This window comes from Astatotilapia calliptera, chromosome 13 (assembly GCF_900246225.1).
Source record: "Astatotilapia calliptera chromosome 13, fAstCal1.2, whole genome shotgun sequence".
Lineage (NCBI taxonomy): Eukaryota > Metazoa > Chordata > Actinopteri > Cichliformes > Cichlidae > Astatotilapia > Astatotilapia calliptera.
In genome coordinates, this window is record NC_039314.1 from 11,597,329 (window position 1) to 11,617,305 (window position 19,977).

General features: G+C 41.8%; 1 protein-coding gene across 2 annotated transcripts in view; it reads left to right on the forward strand.

Annotated features, from left to right (window-relative positions):
* The window catches only part of slc35f3b (solute carrier family 35 member F3b), a 49,359-nt gene that overhangs the window by 26,391 nt on the left and 2,991 nt on the right, over positions 1–19,977 (forward strand). For both annotated transcript variants that reach the window (XM_026190033.1, XM_026190034.1), the window contains 3 exons: positions 9,196–9,535; positions 15,486–15,705; positions 19,129–19,254. In XM_026190033.1, the coding sequence (XP_026045818.1) occupies positions 9,196–9,535; positions 15,486–15,705; positions 19,129–19,254 (686 nt within the window). The remainder of the gene's footprint in view (positions 1–9,195; positions 9,536–15,485; positions 15,706–19,128; positions 19,255–19,977) is intronic.

Below are 19,977 nucleotides of genomic sequence, written 5' to 3' on the forward strand. Positions count from 1 at the left end.
GGGGAGGGTCTTAAGTTGTTATTGCAGCAGGGATTCCCCTCGCACTCTCCCCCGTGTACCCATCATCACAGGCTGCAGGAGTCTCTGCTTAAAATGCCAGCGGATAATGCCAGGGCAGCCGGGACATGAACCCAGCAGCAAGCGTGTTATCGGTGGTCCCATTAAACGCTCCGTGGTAGTGTCCTTCAGTCTTCCTCATAGCTTGATGTTGGGTCTCACTGGGTCTCCCCTGTCTCGTCTGAAAATCCCTCTGATCTGCAGGAGCGCTGGCATTTCCTGCTGACATCATTAAGAGACAACACCTCTCGGAGTTCTTGTGTGTGTCTTGTGTGTGTGTGTGTGTGTGTGTCTGCTGCAGCATTCTCAACACCTTCTTGAAAGAGTATAGTGTGATAGTCCCTTTGATGCCTGTACAGTATCCCTCCTATGATGTTCTCCTCTGCCTGATTCTTGTGCAAAGAGCTGATGTTATGCTCCCCCCCCCCCATCTATTACTCGAGACTACTGAACATCAGTGTTTTTGCAGAAAAGATGTTCACCTTTCAGCTGGATCAAATAGAGAAATAACTGCAATTATTTTGGTGAGTTTCATAGAGCCTCATTATGACAAACTCACAACATGAAACTAGAACCTCAGAGCTTTTATAGACAAACTCATTGCGTGACCATGACGGGTTTGGTGGAGGCTGTACTTTTGTGCAGTGCAGTATTGAAGCTCAAGGTGACTGATCATCAGTGAAGCCACTAAAAAAAGCTATTAGGTTACATAAAACACAGAAATTTAAGAGAACAGTCACATAAATACTTGTTAAACTGTTTACCTCTCTGCTTCCGTCATGCAGGGCTCGAGTTGTTGCTGACTCAGACTTAACTCTGTCTCTGCTCCTGTTGTTTGGGAGTTTGCTATAGTCTGGAGCATTAATGTGAAACCATCTGAAAATGCTTCATTATTCATAATCGATCACTCAACCAGCAGATGGAAGGTGAGTGGCCAATTTTTATGCAGGTTTTTAAATGGACATGGATGAAATCGACGCCCGAGGTGTTTAGTTTGCATTGCATACACTCAGACAAGGCGCCCCGGGTAACTTCAGAATAATCCGTGCTGCTGGATTACCAAAGATTTTAAGCTCATTAGTGTAAATTTCAGGGTCGACGGGTTTTATTTTCAGAATAGCTGGGATGGCGGGGTGTTATTTGACAAGCTTGTGTATACAGGCTTGACAAAAACTCTGCTGTGACACGAGGCAGCGGGGAGAGAAAACGTGCATATAGGCGTCTTGTGTTGGGGATGAAACGGTATTGTAAATTTTTGAGGGGAGTCAAAGCAGTAAAGTTTGTGATGTGAGCGCTCGGCTGCTCGTTTTTAGCAGCTGCTTTGAAGGAGTGGTGGTGGTGGAGGAGTGGGGGGATCACAGGGGGCCACAGCATATCAACATGCAGCTTTTCAGAGTCTCTCATGCTTATGTAACACCAGCACTGAAAACTCTGTTCTCCTCACTAACAACCTGCAGCAAACTGTCAAAGACTTTTTATCCCCCAGTCTTGAATTGTCAGTGGTCTGTCTTTTCTCTTCTTTTTTGTGTCCAGTGAACAGGCACACTTCCACACAGCGTGAAGCAACAAGTACAGTATCTGATTTGAACATGAAATTCTATTTTTTCTTACATTTATTGCTTGAATTGATACATTTACTGGATAGTAACCAATCTGTTCTTCATCACAAAGCATTTCCATAGTCATCCTATGATCTCCTCTTTGTTGGTTGACTCATGGTTCTGGTTATACAGTTCAATGTTGTCTCTTACAGCTTTAATTCATTCCTTTGGAGTATTTACCGCTTCCTCTGTGTTTTCTTCTCATAGACAATAATTATTATTGATTTCTCTTTTAAACGTATTTCTATCCATGGCGTCTTTAGGGAATGTCGGTCCCTTTATCTTCATAAGCAGGGGTAAGAAGTTCATAAACGTCCCTTTAATCTCAGCAATTTAATTATATCCTCTGAAACTGTGCAGGCACGTTTTCAGAGTGATTCAGCACACATACGCCCCCCCGGGAAGCTGGTCACCAGCTGCCGTTATGGGCACACTAAATCTTTCCCAAAAGGCTTCATGCACTTTGACCATGAGTTTCTGTATGTGTGCCACTCAGACGATAGCAAATTAAAAGCCTTTGTATAGAGAAGTAGACCCTTTAGATTAACTTGATTAAAGCAGTTGGACGCTTGAGTGCTGGGCAATGTTAGGAGTTCTTATTTTGACCTTCCTGCTCTGCTTTTTTGCGCCTGTGCATCTATCTGATCCAAGTATATTCATATGGGCCAACTTTAAAACATAAATGATTTGGACGATTCAAGACAGAGAACATAAAAATCTGAATTGCAATCATTGCTTTACAGAAAGCGAACACCGCATGTTTGCTTCAAGGACAGAATCTTGAATCTTGTACTCATTTGCATGTGTCTTATTTGTATGTAAATGTGCAGCAGCACCCTCAGTATGGAGATCAGGCTACATGTGCCAGACAGAGGTCAACATATTGCATGTACATATTGTGCATGTATTAGATACATCAGTAAAAAGCTTACTGGGAGTATTAGTGGGATTCGTCTTAGAGTTTCTTCCTCAGCCTTATTAAATTCTTCACATTCATTCTTTGAGCGTAATTGGAGTTGAAATTGTTGGTTGTCAGAGGAGCAAAAGTAAATCTTGATCTTCGTGCTAAATGTATTTTAAAAGCCAGTGAAACGGGTCTTTGGGCCTTGATAAGTGTGCATTGAATACACAGTGACAGGGCTTTTGTTTTATTAAGAGGCCGAGCTTTTGCTTAGGTTTATCAAGTACAGCATGCGTGTGTGCAGAGAGGGCTGTGAGTGAAGCCGAACGTTATTGGAGGTTTGTTGCACGACTTCTTTTCTGTATGTTATATTTGTAATTTATATAGTAAAAGCAGTGCGTTTAAGCAAAGCCCGCTATAAATATGTGTAAAGACGAAGCTCCTCAGCGGTAATCCTAAATCGAGTGAGCTGATCCAAAAGCTTTTCGGTGAGAAGGAAGACTGCCTGTCTTCTCCAAATACACAATGCACCCAGCAGACTAGACGCTACAGCTGTGGTTGGGTTAACACGCTGTTTATGACAAATAATTTAACAACAAAAATGTAAAAAATTATATTTATTTGAGCCATTTAGACAGAAATGTGAATACTCGAGTGTGCAAACGTGCGTTTCATCTGTGAAAGTGAGTAAGCAGTTAGTTTGTTGAACATACTTTTTGATGCCATTAAAAACTCAATTGCCAAACTGCGAGTGTCTCACAGCAGTGACACAATAAAAGGGTTAAGATGTGTTAAAAAAAAAAAGGTGCAGTCGTGACTCAGGTTTGTGAAATTTGATAGAGTCCCTGTGTCATCAGTGGCCTTGGGGTGCAATAAAGGGAGTAAAACCACAGTTTGGGCAGACACTCAGCATACACCTGCCGTGGTTGCCTTTCCATTACCTTAACAGGAATGCTGTGGCCAATCTCTTAAATATTGATTTGTCGCAGAAAGTGCTGGGACTCTTGCCAGTCTGTTAAACTGCGGGTACATCACAGTGCATTCACTGGTATAAGGCACTGCAAGCGAGGGAGGGCTGCTTCAGAACAGGGTTATCCTTTAGCGTACCCGATGCCAAATATGATTGCTATTACTCTGCTGCAAAACACAGTGCGCAGACCTGCACAATCACTCTCTGCTTGCATGCACGCAGTGTAACCAATAAGGCATGAAGGGGGCTGCAGCATTGACCTGTATCATGAGCATCTGTTGAACCAGCTGGGCAGGTCAAGGCAGACACAAACAACAAGTTTGTTCCTCGGTGAGGAAGTCGCCGCGCTGTCCTTTGAGGTTGAAGGAGAAACCGAGAACGAAGGAGAGCAGGATCAGTAACAGCTGACCCACCCTTGTCTGCCCTTCTGGGCCTTTAGTCCCCTCAGCCCATGTGGTCCTACCTATCAGCTGGTTGACGCAGCAGGGTGTGTTTTCCGCCTGTCTCTCTTTTGTGTTATTGAGTGGGACAGGCTTGTCAGATGAGCCTGCTCTGGTGTGTTGAAAGGACGCTGACTGACAGCTTGGCCTGACCAAGTTGTCACAGTCAAGTATCACAGACTCACACTGTCTGTCAGACTCTGAGGCCACAAAGACAGTAACTGCTGTCTGTGTGCTGCTTGTCTTTCTAGCTGTCTCTGCGATTAAATTACCATCCTTTTTTATAAAAGTACAGTTAATGGTTTTTTTGTTTTTTAAAAATATATGTATATATATATAAATCGCCTTTTTTTCCCAAGCAAAAAGAAAACAGTATTTCTAAAACACTCTGCCTCAGACTTATGTCAGACCTGACAAACCAAATAAGTCAACATGGATCTGAAGGATTTATTTTTATTGAGGTATTTATTGAGTGATTGATGCTGTGTGACAGCCATAAACCAGTTTAAAGAAGAAGAACTGTGATTTTGAATTTGTTTGCTTGTTTTTTATTATTATTTTTCAGAGCATTACACAAAAAATGTGAAAGGTTCAGTTCAACTTACTTAAAGACACCTCAGTCATACCTTACTATGCGGGTAACTTTATTTAAAAATGAGAGATTTTCTTCCCTCAGCCTTGTACAATGACACTAAAAAGTAAAAGTGTCAAAATTAAGACGATCTGACTCCTTAAGGTTTTTACACAAAGACTTCATGCTGTAATGTTGGCTTGAGTAAGTTGAACTACTTAATTTGTATTCATCACCAAGCAAAACCAAAGACAGTAAATAAAAGGAGAAGAGTTTCTCTGAAGTGTGTGTGTGTGTATGATTGATCTGTTTACCCTCTTGAATCGCTGAGGCAGAGCACTCTTGCTCCCACGGAGGTGTTGCCAAACAGACAAAACTCTCCTACCACTACGTCTCCCCTTGTTGAGGTCCCGGGTAAACACTCCCTACTGTTGCACCCTGCCGCCCTGGCAAACCAGGCTTGGGCGGTGGCCCGTTCAGGGAGCAAAGACAGGGACGTATCGAGACTTTCTCAGCCTGTCACGGCCGGGTTCTTTGAAGTGTGAGAGCGAGCAGTCAGGCAGGGCTCTGCTGGCACGTTTGGGATTTGCAGCTATCAGCAGGAGAGATCTGCACTGCAGAGACTGCAGAGGGAGGGAGGATAGCAGAAGTGGGAAGGCTGGCTGGGAAGCAGGGAAACACAGACTTATGAGGGAGAGGAGCTGGAAAACTGGCTCGATAGTGACAAGATTAATCTCAACATCCACTGGAGTCCTTTGCCTCTACTGGGAGTGGGATGTATGTTCAGTATCCGGCATACGAGGTGCTTAGTGGACTAAAGTACTTCAGGCAGATATATGAGCTTGCAGCACAAAGATTGATTTACTGTGCCATATTTTAACAAATATACACTTGTAGATAAATAGATAGATGCTAATAGGCTACTAGTTTACCTGTGCTTATTAAATCCTATGATTCTAGCGTGCTTTCATTCTACCGAGCAGTAGGGATGACTGTATCTGAGGAAGCAACAAGAAGAAGCCATACACAGCTGTCAGAGCAGATCACAAGCTGCCCCTAGAAACACTTTCTTCTTGTCTCCTGCAATTTTGCAGATGTCCGTTAGCATCCAATGAAGTATATTTGGACATAGAATGGGTTGAATAAATGTAGACATTTTCATCCAGGGTTTAATTTTTCTATCACAGTAATCTAAAACTAAAACTAATTTGCGATCCAGTGCACGCAAAGGCTGAGATTAATTATTAAAATGTCAGAAATGCACTGTTCCTGTGCTCCAGACAGCTAAGTGTGACAGACTCACCTTGACGGTTGACATTAGATTATGAATTAAAAAGGTGAATCATTTAACACTTTAAGAAGACTCGGTCTGAGTATTTCATCTATGGTCATAATAGCTTCAAATGTCATTAGTGGAGAGGCCCTTCGATTTTGCCGGGCCACTCCATCGACTCAGATCCAGCACACTGATGAGTTCACTCGATATGTTCGTTACTGGCATTCAGGGTTCATAGAGCATCATTAGTCACCATCAGTCTAAGTGTAAAAGAAGTGCGCTCCGTTTTAAGTCATTAGTCTGGGAAGATATACTTGCAGCTCTGCATTTAATTACAGGGGCTTTAATTAGTATTTTATTGCATGACACATTTTTATTTAATAAGAGACAGACTATTGTATTTAAGTATTGTGGTAACTGCCACAGCCTGGAGTACAGGCTGTATAATATCACTAATGTTGTCACTTCACTAAGTGTGCCAGAGCTGATAATGCTTAGCTAGGCCCCAGAGTCTGCCTGGGGGCTGATTGGCTTGGTCCATTATCACATTTGGGAGATTAAACTGTGGTCCAGAGATGTGGTCAGAGCCACAGGATGCGGGATGGAGGCCCAGGAAGGACACAAAATGGGCAGCACCAATAAAGAGATGACCTTCAGAAAAAGACAAAGAGGCCTCAGAGCTCAGAATAGAGAAACTTAATTCTCACCCCTGTGCACAAGACTTTGATAAACATCCATGTGTGCCTGTTTCTTTTTTTGGCCACTGCTGATTCATCACTTCATTGCGGTGACAATGACAAAGATCTCGAATCATCTTTAGTTTTTTTTGTGCCTCCGTGCTGTCAGATCCGTCAGTTGCTTTCGCAGCAGCAGGGAACATTGTTCAGGTTCCTCTAACAGCGCCGCATCTTAACTCCATCTCTTTTTGACGTTTGCGATAGATAAACAGAACGTGAATCTCTCGTGCAGCCAGTATAGGTAGCCCGGCGAAGCCGGGGCATTAGCATAAGAGTCATCAGGGGAGTTAATCTACGGTATGATGAGACCACCTGGAAAGGTCAGAGTCAGCTCTTCCAGTAGCAGTGAATTGCCTCATTGGGTGTGATGGATGACCCCTTACACAGCTCTTTTGTAAAATATGCAGGTTATATTAGACAAGGTGGTTTTATTTGTTTTGGTTTTTTTTTTATTCTTTTATTATTACACAGATCACATTCACAGAACTGCAGACAGTGCCGCGTATATAGCAACAACTGATACGGCACAGCGACAATATTTTGAGAGCTGAGTGTCCTGTTGATGCCGTCAGACAATCATTTCCACAGCGTAATCAAATCAAGTTAAATTTATTCTTCCCTCACCGAGGCCCTTTGAAGTGCATTCAGTATTCCAGTCAACAGCATACAGTGCAGTGATGAATTGGCAAAAGGCTCCCCGCAGCACATCATTACCACTGGAAACACCATTAGGGAGATCGCTCATTTTCAACATTTTGGAAGGTAGGAAGCGACCGAAGATGCATGATGCCTATTATGCAGCTGTTATGAAGTAGAGCTGATATGAGGTTGTGCTGTTTATTGTGTTGCACTCTCACTAAACGGATTGCAGAGTTGCGGTCATGTAGTTTTGCTCTAGGTGGTGCGGGTTTAGCTACGTGGTCAAAAAGACAGCCTAAAATGATTTGTGAAAATCTGTAAAAACTTTATGTTACACACAATTTTTTACTGATTGACTTTGAACATCACAACGATATTATAGGTCTCGGGGGACGTCAGTACATAAGTTGGCTAAGCGTTTGACTTTGACTGTGGTTTTTGACTTTCAAGGTCAAAGTAGACCTTTAAAAAAATTCAAGAAATCATATCGAGTAATATGTCATATGAAAGGGCATGGAGAGGGCTGTACGATACACTTTTTAGTTTTTCAGTTTGACGCCATATAATGTCACAATCACGCCATAACAGGCTGATGTCAGCATGACTAAAAATATCATCGGGGGGAATTGTGCTATCTGAGTGCTCTTATTATTGTTAGTTTTAGAAAGACATTAATTATCAGTACAAATCGAGTGAAAGCTTATCTGTCTAAATTAACCCCCTTAATGCCCAGCGTGTCATATTTGATACATGAGTTTTTGTTCTGTTTTTAAGCAATAAATTAAAAAAAAAAAGTCAAAAGTAGCAAATATGATACAATTAAAACTCATATATGTAAATTAATATTAATACATTTTTATTTTATTTTTTTAAAGGTTCAATAACTCCTCCCATCTTCAACAAATTTGAATTTTATGGCAATTATTTAATTGTTTTAGCTTTAACGGGTTAAGAGCTGCCATAAATGTTGCATTTAACTGTCATATTTTTGTAAAACACTGTGTGTCATTTCCATGATCATGCAGCAGTGTCTGAACTTTGTAGAGGACACAAAGTTGGTAAGTTCAGTGATTTGAGAGAACAAAATGATCTTGGTAAGCAAATTGGTTCTGAAGCACAGAGTGGGTGAGAGTGGGGCCGAAAACTGTACGCCAACACTTCGCTTCAGTTCTCACATTAGTGAAGAAGTATGGAGGCTATCAGGTTTTGACAAGAGAAATAGAAAAGTTAAGTGTTGCGGTGTGTGTCTTTGCACGCTAGGGCAAACACACATGCCGCTGCAGCTCATGCGGTGGAGAAGAGGTCATCTTGGATTGGATATCACGTCTGCCCTCATATGCCCTCTGTTTCACTGCCGCCTGTCACACTTGATCGCCACATTTCTAACTCGGATTGATTACCTTCAAGTTCAGTTTAAGTTTGAAAGCAGCTATTTTTATCCGGAAAATGATGACAAGACTGGTATGATCTGGAGTCAGTTTTGCTGCAAAAGATAATATACTGTATCCACATGATGCTTAGGGAGAAAAAAATGCCACAACCTGGCAACCTCTGAAGGCTGTGACAAAAAGCACTTTATGTGACATTTTATCAAAATAATTTGATCAAATCAGGTGTAAAAGTAGGCATCAGTGAAGCAGGACGTGCATGGGAGTGGAAATAGTGTGAAAGTGCTACAAGGTGCTGGAAAACAGCATGAAAGAACTGAAAAGAAAGTAAGTACATGCAGAAACTCAGACGCCAGGCAGGAGAGAAAGAATCAAGTGGCATGCCAGCAACAGTTTCATAGTCTGGAAACACCAGGCCCAGATGTTTCTATTTGGCATTGATGATTTCCTGCCCACCAGGCACCTAAAGCACATGCAGAGGAAGAGGAAGTTGAGAAAAATTCAGCAATAAGCAAGGACAAATATGTTAAAATGTGTCAAATAATGAATGAGCGTACAGGTCTGCAGTATCGGTGTGTTTGGACATCAGTCTGTCATGTATGTGTCCGTCTTTAGGGGAAGATCGCTCCAGAGAGAATGTGGTGGGCACCACAGACGCTCAGTCGGCCGGTGCTGCAGGAGCAGAGTCCGGCTCCAGCAGACGGCGGCTTCACTGCTGCATCCGAGTGACAGCTGTACAAGTGCGGAAGGCTCTATGGGGAGTCGCCATGGTGATGTGCGTGTGTTCCTCCTGGGCAGGCTCCACCCAGCTGGCCAAGCTGACCTTTAAGCAGTTTGATGCTCCCTTCACCCTCACCTGGTTCGCCACCACGTGGAACTGCCTCTTCTTCCCCCTCTACTACATCGGCCACCTGTGCAAGAGTCCGGAGAGGCAGACAGCCAGGCAGAGGTTAAGGTTAGAAGACACTCTCTCCTTTAGAGCAAGCTCCATTAGAGGTCCAAGCACTAAAGCTGCTGTCACATTATGATCATTCTTTTTATATATATATAAATCGGCTTTTGTGCTCTGACATGTTGTGATCATCCTTTAATCTCAGAATTTTCCACATATCCTCCTTCTTTACATCCATGAATCTTCTCCATGATCTTCTTTCATGGCACCTCCATATTCAGCATCCCCTTTTTGTTTAATTTATGGGCTGGTACATGGCAGCGACACCAGCCTGGGTGCTGTAACTCTGTTATAGCTTTAGCCAAGACTAGTTGTCCTGTGACCAGTCTTACAGATGGTGGATTTTAGATGAATTAACACTTGTTTGACAGCTTTTGATGCACTTAAAGTAGGCGATAGCAGTAGGTTGTTATCAATTCTAGTCACTGTTTCTCTTTTTTCTGTCTCGCCTTTCCTGGTGCACATGGACTGTGAATAAAGTCTGTACGGGTCTGTGCCCCTACCCACCGACACGCACAGTGACAGCGGAGGAAACAGACGATATAAAAAAAAAAACCTTAAGTGACTGTAAAGTGCAGTACAGGCTCTCACACAAATTCTGACTTCAGTCAAAGGGCATTGTTTCTTTTCTAAGGTCAAAGACTTCAGCAGTTACAGTTTTATAAGACAGAACATAAATCAATTTTTGCAACAGCAACAGCAGACCAGATTACAGCACAGTCATTAAAAATCAAATCAAAGTAAAGTTTCCTGTCTATATAGATAAAACCTACAACCTTTAAAAATAATATCTCAAGTCAGACCTGAGGGGTCATCAGATCATTAACAAACAATTAATCTATCTGTATCAGCATTTGTAATGGCCCATAAGTTAAAAGCTGAAGACTAGATGGGAGAAACACACTTTAACCACGTTATGAGTGATGACATTGTATAATTCTTCTACCTGTATGCAACCCACAACTTCAGTGTTGGCTACACAGCCAAATGTTTGGAAACAGAAACCAGCTGATCCGAGCAAAGTTGGGCTTCGAAATTTAAATGTCAGTGAAATTTGTGCCTAGCATCAAAAAGTATCCTCCGATATGAAGGAATATCTGATGTTTAGATTGCCCAATTGTGGTCTCAGTATCTGTATTAAAAATCCCATATGAGTTTTATTCTCCCTTTTTATTTTCTATCCAGTTTTTCTAGTTACAACAAGTATACAACTAATCGGGATTTACCAAAATATCCATTCAAAAGGTCAGTTTGATTCCCCAACGAAATTAACCACCACGTAACATCTGGCAGTGTACTAGTGAGATGATAGAGATGTACTAATTGATTTTTTTCAAACACTGTGTGACAGTTTCTGTCCTCTTTGTATTTCATGGAACAAACGCCACATGTTCAGCCTGATTCACCAGCTGCTTACAGTTTATCATTTAGGTCCATTTTCAATCTCGCTGAATAAGCTAATTCTGTTTTTGCTTGTCAGGTAAACACAGTCATCCTCTCTTCAGATTTTATTTGCAAAACGCCGCCACATATTTACCTGTTTGGAAGAGCAGGCCGTGCCGTCTCACATACCCTGCTGACGAGACTGTAATCCTAATTGTGTTACAGTGGCTTTCACAGTTGAAGCAGTCCATTAATCATGGTCTTTAGACAAAAGTCTTATCTCTGCTACCTGCAATGCTACGTTAGTGCAAAGAGACAAAAGAGAGCGGTAGTTTAGAAGCTGTGGTGTGCTGGTGAGCTCGGGGGATTGGCTCTGTATTTCAGATGCTCCTCTGTGATGTAATCCTTCCTTTTTTTCTAAAGGCCTACATGAGGATGTGGGTCTCCCACTCCTCAGTTGGAGCTCATGTGAACTGACTACAAATTACAATACCGTCTTCTGTGAACCTGACAGTGCAGAGAAATAGAAACCAAAGGATAGCTTCGTGACAGCAGGCAGCCGAACGAGAGACAAGGACTTAACTTTAGCAGTATATCTGTGAGGAGAGGATTTTAGTGCACTCATCAGCCCTGTTGTTGTATAGACTTGATATTTACGGGCAGATCGTATCAGCAGTGGAAGGATTTATCTCTTAACTCACAAAGTGTCATTTTGCACGTTCATCTTTTAAATTCAAGCTTGTAGTTTGAGACCCTCTGGCTGCTCTTGGGTAATGTTAAGTCAGTTTAGATGTAAGTATAAAAAGAAGGATGGATTAATTCAATTCAATTCAATTTTATTTATATAGCGCCAAATCACAACAAAAGTCGCCCAAACGATTAACTCAGTTTGTGCCAAATTCTAAAGAAACCAAATAAAAGTTCTGTGCAGGCGCTAGAAAGTGATACTAAATGATTCTGGAAGTGCAGCGCTTAACTGTTTAATCCACGCGCCTCTAGGTGTATTAATATCTGCTGCTGCAACACTTTATTTGGCAGCTTTGCAGAGGTTTGACGTATCTTAAAAATCACTGCGGATCACAGTGCACAAGTACACAAGTGCAGGAATAATGCGTGAAAAACAGTCACCGGTTTGGCTTTAAGGTGGTGTAACCAGTGTCTGTAATGAAACGCCGATAAATTGGTTGTCGCAGAATTAGTGTCGTGTCCACAGAGGAGGTTTGAGCAGTGTGTTCTTAGTGCAGACTCAGCTCTCTGGAGCTGATTCATAGCAGCGCTGCTCTACAGTATCCAGCAGGACACCCTGGCAAATATGCTACCTGCCACTCCTCACTTATTGCTGCTTCATCACTTTTCACTGAGCCAGATGCGCTCAGGGTAAACGCTACAACTCTGTAGTAATGGTAACAATAGCAGTCCGGTGTGGGCGGAGTCACTCAAGTTGAGGGTGAAACAGAAAATTCTCACAGCAGAGCAACGCAAGGTCTTACTCAGCAGACAATGTAGTAACACGACAGAGCAGGACCACTATGCAGTATTCTGATACTGATACATAATGTCATGGTTTGGTTCCTCTGTTGCATTACTGACTCATGCCAATAGCTTTTGGACCGTCAGCTTTTATTCAAGGGTATTTTCATTTAGCTTCTTGTGCGTAGTTACAGCGCCTGAAAAACATGAATAGTGGATGACTAAGCCTGATGCAGAAGCACTTAAAGATTAATCATTTCTTCAACATAGCAGACTGCCAGACTGACTGTTAATCATACGTCTCCAGATTTTGTGTTTTTTTTCTCAGTATTTTCTGTTAAAACTTGACTGGTTAGAATTCCTCACACAATCATGGTATCGCTTTTAGCAGCAATAATTTGAAGTAAACATTTTCTGTGTGACTTTATCAGTCTCTTACCTTGTTGTGGAGGACTCTTGGCCCACTGTTGCTTCAGTTCATTGAGGTTTGTGGGCATTTATACTCAGCTCTGTTTAGGCCCCAACACAGCATTTCAATGAGGTCTGGACTTTGGATCATTGCAGCACCTTGATTCTTTTCTTTTTCTGCTGTTTGCTGTTGTGCTTGGGATCAATGTCCAAGTGCATGACCCAGTTTGGGACAAATATTATTTATCAGACAGATGGTCTCACATTTGACCGTATACTTTGGTATACAGAGGAGTTCATGGTCGACTCAACAACCACAAGGTTTCCAAGTCCTGTGGCTGCAAAACAAGCTCCAATCACCACCCCTCTACCCCCGTGCTTGACAGCTGGTTTGAAGTGTTTGTGCTGATATGTGCTTGGTTACTACTAAACATGGTGCTGTGCATTATATCCAAACATCTCCACTTATCTGTCCAAAGGACATTGTTACAGAAGTCTGGTCGTTTGTTTAGATGCAACTTTGCACACCTAAGCTATGGGTAGGGGTACTTGTATCGGTATTGAACCGTTCATACAGTGCTTTCGGTTCGGTACGCATATGTATCGAACAATACAAAATCTTAAAAAAATTTTAACAACTTTTCTTCTGACGATGCTGTTTGTGTTGAGCGCTCAGTGGATCTGCGTTCGACTACTTCGCCTAGGCTGCACTGTCAAGCGCAGATCCACTGAGCCCAGCGCAAGCTAGCAAGACAGAAGTTAAGCTCGTTGCAACATAGCAAATTGAACCTCCCCCACCCTCATTCAGATGTGGCGTTTGGAACTATTTTGGTTTTCATATGAGTATGACCCTGAAGGTAAGCGCCTCATGGACAAAAGTAAAACAGTATGTCGGATGTGCCACGCAATGCTCAATTGCATTGGTGGGAACTACTGCGTTAGCGCAGTTAGCTCGTTAACGGAGATTTGCGGCGTTATGGCGTTAATGTCATTTTAACGAGATTAACGCTGACACCACTAGTGGGAACACAACGAATATGACTGCACATTTACACCGACTTCATCCTAGTGCAAAGACAAGTGGAAGCACACAAAAACAACAAGCACACATGCTACAAACTTTACCCGTGTCATTTAGACAGCCGTTAGCACATGATTCTCCTTACGGGGACCTGATATGTTTAATATGCTGCTGAGAATATAGCCCAGAAGAAGCGTATAGTATAGCTTTTATTTTGGAAAGAGCCATTTCTCTGTAATAAACTCTCTTTTTCAAAGATGAGTGATTTCTCGATTAGATAGATTTATTTATTTATTTTTGTTTCAGCAACATTAAATTTAAAACTGTACTTTTGAGTTAAAATATATATTTATAATTTTTAGTAAATGACAAATTAAAAAGGCATGAACATTTTTTTGTATCGAAAAAATATCAAACCGTGAATTTTGTGTATGGTTGCACCCGTAGCCTAGCTGTGGGGTCACGTTCTTTTTGTAACAAAGAGGCTTTCTCTCCAAACAAGCCATATTTGTTCAGTCCTTTTCTGATTGTAGCATAAACCTCAACATTTAACTAACTCAGACCTGCAAATTTTGAGATGTAGCTCCCAGAGTCTTTTTTGAGGTTGCATGGTCTGACCTTGGGGTGAATTTGCTAGGATGTCTGCTCCTAGGAAGACTAACAGCTGCCTTGAATATTTCCACTTGTGAATAAACTTTCTCACTGTAGAATGAAGGATTTAAATTGATTGCCAGCAATAGTTGCTTCTCTAAGATCGCTGCTGATGTCGTTCCTCTTCGGCATTGTGTTAATACAACCTCTTAATTCCTTTGGAAGCGATAAAGGTGTAGTTAGTTTTTCACACACATCTTCTACATTTTAGCTCAATTTTAGTTAAATAAATAATGTCATGGTGTAATATGTCATGCTTTGTAATTCACCTGAGGTTTTATTCACCTAAATCTAAGACCAGATGATTTTTATCATACATAAAACCTTAGAATTGCATGGCTGTTATCTGAGTCATTACAAATTTGCCTGAGTTATTCATCACATGCATCAGTCACAGCAACATTTATTTCTGTCCCCATTTTCCCTTCATGTTTAAGTCCATACGGAAACTCATACCCAGAAGCGGAACCCCCAGAGTGTCCACAAGTAATGCTGAGAACGGAGGAAGATGAAAGAAGACTTTTCTGAGTACATTAAATACATTTCTGCCTGTTGTCACTATGAAATACCAAACAGCTGTTTTCTTCGATTTAGTCATTGAATATGTCCTGTTGTAGCAGCAAAGATTATCCCATTTCTTTGTTGTACTGAGATATTTGTCAGATGTAACCAGACAAAACACCTGAGGACCAAACAGGTTGTTTAATTTCTTAATGGGGACAGTTGAATATTTAACTTTAATGCCTTGTGGCAGATCTTAATTTGCAATTAAATATTAAACCATTCTTCTAGTAGGGTAGCATTGGTCCCACGTGTCTATAATGTGGGACGAACATAATTTAGATGTAACTGTTGAAGTGGGAATTACTGCAGTCACTCATTGGCATTAAGTGTGTTTTTCAGATTGTGCTGTTTGTGTTCACTGGTGTTAATTGGTCCCAGAGTGATAATACTCATCAGCTTTAAAATCATACTACATTTTTAGAAGGTTAACAGTATTCATTTTGGTCGTGCACACAGGGAGTGCTGCAGGTTTTTCGGTGACGATGGCCTGACACCGAAGGTGTTTTTCACCAAGGTAGCTCCTTTTGGCCTGCTGTGGATCCTCACCAACTACCTGTACCTGCAGGCCCTCAGGAAGATCAACACAACAGATGTGTCAGCGCTATTCTGTTGTAACAAGGCCTTCGTCTTCCTGCTGTCATGGATCGTGCTCAGAGACCGCTTCATGGGGGTCAGGGTGAGTATATCTGCATGCGTGTGTTTTGTTTTTTTTTTCTTTCAAGGGAAAATTATGAGTTTTTAGTTAAGATGTCTAACTCGAGCACAGGACACAGAAAGCAAGGATTTTCACACTGTCCCCTCTTGGCTTGTAAGTTTTATTTGCAGTAAACAAGCTAACAACCAAAAGCGTGTCTTTTGAATTAGTTTTGAAGAATAATTTACTATGTTATATAAAGTCACTATATCCAACAAGATATTTACCCCTTTGTACTTAATGTGGCAAGAGCATAACCACAACTCACCCCCCAGACAGCCAATGAATGATTTCTAATTACATCATTGTAGGTAATTGGCGAGCTGTGGGATGAGCACATCAATATATATAGATATATATATCAGTATTATATGTTGTAAAGCAGTTTTGCACCATCATCTGTCCCACCATCCTGTTTTTAGTGCAGTTGTTCTGTAAAACGGAATTAATAAACTGGAGTTTCTGTTCGATTTTTCATCAGTGGCCAGATACGTTAATGTTATAACATCTGCTCAGGCTTTCATTGGGTCTTTGTTGTCTATGAGAAACCGTAGATCCATAACAAATGACAGCAAAAGGAAATAGAGGCACACTGAGTGTAAATGAAATGGTTGTAAAGTCTAAATATCTTTGCTTTTCCGTGGGTGTGCATGGTGAGCTGCGACGAATGGCTTTAATCGCTCGCTGATGCGGTTGTGAAGAATACTGCAAGCTGCAATCAGCCCGTTCTTCACTCCCACGTTTAGAACGGGCACTGCACTCGTGTATTTTTTGGTGAGATGTTTGAGCGTCCCAATTATCTTGAATCTCACTGATTATGACGAAACTTATTTAAGATAAGAGCGTGGCCAATATTGGCCCCACAGGCTGACTGTCACACGTTGATTTATGTGATTTATGACTAGGTCCACCAAACCTTTTATTTTTTTTCCTTCCTAGATTGAATCAGTTTGATTATGTTCAGATCCCCAAAGATACAAAAGTATCTTGTTCATCATGAGACACGAGACAAGATTGGGGGGGAAGGCAAATTTTTCTTTCTTCTCTCTTCCTTACAGGAATATAAATGTCTCCAGGACTTATCTTGTAAACCGATGCACACGTTTGGGTCATGATCCCAAGTTTGATATGGACAGATTAAAAAATTATCTTTGTTTTTCTGTATTGTTTATTATATTTTGAATATTACAGTATAATCTTATGAAACCTACTCTTTAACATGACTCTACATGAGATGGCAACATACCTCTGATTACTTTATGACTGGACCAAAAAGAAAAGAGGTATTTTCATCATCTCCATACTGGCATTTGAACCCATACATTACAAGAAAGCGGTAAATCCCTTGGAAAATCTAAGGACACTTTATGCATTGACTAAAGCAGACCCTGATTTACTCTCCTTTTGGCTTTTATCAGGATCATACTTTCCAACTCTTACTAAACTTAGAACAGATGATTGACACTATAAACTTATCAGGAAAGTGCTTACTGAGGTCGTGATGTCATAGATGTTTACTTTACAACCAGATTTCTTTTTGAAACCAGAGTTGCTGCCACCTACTGGCAGATTTAAGGCTATCCTGCAGTTTTACCTTCTTAGAAGCTGCACTCATCTCTAATACTGTCTTCTCTGGTCAAATGTGCATTTTTAACTGCAAGTTTTTATACCAAACTCAGTTTTACACTTCATCAGCCATCATGACAAAAAAAAGGTTTCTAATCTGCAAAGAAATGCAAATTTGTGATGATTTGCTTTGACTGAATTTCCATTTGAATCTGTGAGCTACACACACAGCACGGTTGAGTAGAGAGCAGGTTATGAGCACCACGGGATGATTACCTACCGGTGATCACAGTGTCATTCAAATGTTGTTCCTGGTCTGTGCATGTGTGTGTTAGCCGGCAAGTTTGTGACTGATAAAGACAGAGAAGCAGGACAGTAAGGGGTTACTTACCTTTGTGAATTAAGATATCGGTTTATCTCCTCTCACTGTACGCCTCAGATGCTTTCACATCTGCAGCCGTCCCGCACTTCGCACGATGCCCCCCCTTTTTCCTCTCACACACTCACAAGCACCCCGTCTCTCCCTTGTGTATGCCCCGACTCGTCACCCCCATTATTTGTGATGAAAAGCCTCGGTAAGAGACAAGTACAGTAATAGTCCCGCTTCACTCACTCGCTTACACGCCCTCCCCTCTCTTGCTCTCTGTTGCCTGGTAGTAAGGATTGCAGTGTTTGGATGTCTGCAGTAATGCAGGGGAACTTGAACAAGTATTTCATGAAAGTGAAGGAGGAGAAACAGAAAGGGAAGAGAGAGAGAGCGATGAGGGGGATGCTACATCAACCTTGTTAAACAGGGAGGTTTTTTTCAGTGGTACTTTGTGGATAAAACCGATGACTAGCTCCACTCGGTGGTTTTTTTTTCTGTGTGACCCATGTTTAGATTTATGATTTGTAAAAAGTGCAAGGTCCACGTGCTGCAGTTACGCCACCGTAATGACATAAGCTACCCACCGGACTAATCGGTCACGCCTGCTCATTGCAGAACAAGTTTGGGTGAAGCCACAGTCCTTCCTCCCTCTGACCCTCCACATTGTGCTGAAACATCTTAAATTGTTGCTGACGCCGTGAGCAAATGGCCATTTTCTAAAATGAAAGGTGTAGCAGTGACTGACAGGCAGCCTGCAGTGCAGAAAGAGACATTTAGCCAGACTTGCTTAAGGTGCTTTGGCCAAGCAAAAACACGCGGCTCATTTATCTTCCCGACACCTCCTTAATGCGGTGCTAATCCACTCAGCTGGGCTGCACCGTAGCCCCATCACTGCTGTACAGTTCTCACATATACACTATGAACATATAACCCAGACAAACCAGATTTTAATGCAATAAAACACAAGAGGTTTGCCTTTTACGCATCACAGTTGACCCCGAGCAGGGTGAAGCTGATGGATTCTTGCCATCTTGAAGCTGTGATAATTGCAGAGGCGGGGAGTGGTGTGAGGGGGGATTTGGTTTGTAAACACGATGGCTTTGTAACGGAAATCAGTGTAACACAATCAAGCCAACACTGTAAAAGCTGCCTGTCCTGTGTTGGAAGCGCTTACAGGGTGAATCTGAGAGCAGGTCTTTTCTGCACTGCACGTAGAAAATGTAAATATCAAATGAAAAGCTTGTTTCCTATGAAATAACAACCCACCCACTAATTAGGCTGCTTCAAGCCTGGTTCTGTGAGGCTTGTTATTTCTGCACTGAATGACAAAGCTGAGGCCATGTGGGCCTGCTGTGTCCCTCCGCGGCGGTAAGGGGATAAGGTGCCTTTTTCACCAAACTGTGAGCAGCATGTTGTCCATCCTTCACTCACTGTTGCGCTCTCTCTCTCTCTCTCTCTCTTTCTCTGTATAGATAGTAGCTGCTATCTTGGCCATAGCGGGCATCGTAATGATGACCTATGCCGATGGATTCCACAGCCACTCGGTCATCGGCATTGCTTTGGTCGTGGCCTCTGCTTCGATGTCAGCGCTCTATAAGGTATTTGCTGTACGATACTGCAGATTTTGATATCGATGTGATATCAACTAAATCCAGGGCCAACATTGATGATATCGATACTTTTAAACTACAAAAGCAGCTTATGATTTATGAGATGAAGCATCATCAAGTGATATAACAAAAACACACCTTTCAGCTACTCGTGCATATTGAAGCTGTCCGTCTCTGAAACACTTTGGGTTCTGTTGTTTCCGTGTGCTATAGTCTATACACAAAAAGGACATTTTTCATATTGCATGTTTGAGGTATACTTTTCCACACAATTCAGTGAGCTACATACTGAACTTGGAGGACATTCTTTTATGCTAGTATCGATCTGATACAATGCCAACGTTGGTATCGATACTATCGGTATTTAGATCGATCCGCAAAACCTCTAGGATTTGATTGCATTTCTCAGTGTGTATTGTACCGCTGAGCATAAAGTTCCATTGTAGCGCCACTTCTATTCACGGTGGAATAAAAAATAGGTAAGCATGCTGTATGTATGGACACGTCTCTGTAAGTTGCCCTGTCTAGCTCCCTTCTAATTATGTAACCAGGTGGCAGAAGACAGAAGGGGATTATGTAGTGTGAGACTCACCTGCCAGAAGTACGCAATACCTACGCATTTGGTTGCAGGCCTCAGGCTGTGTTACCCTGATCAAGGAGGTTACAGGACAGATATTATATAGCTATGTTTTGACAGGGTCTGGTCTCCTT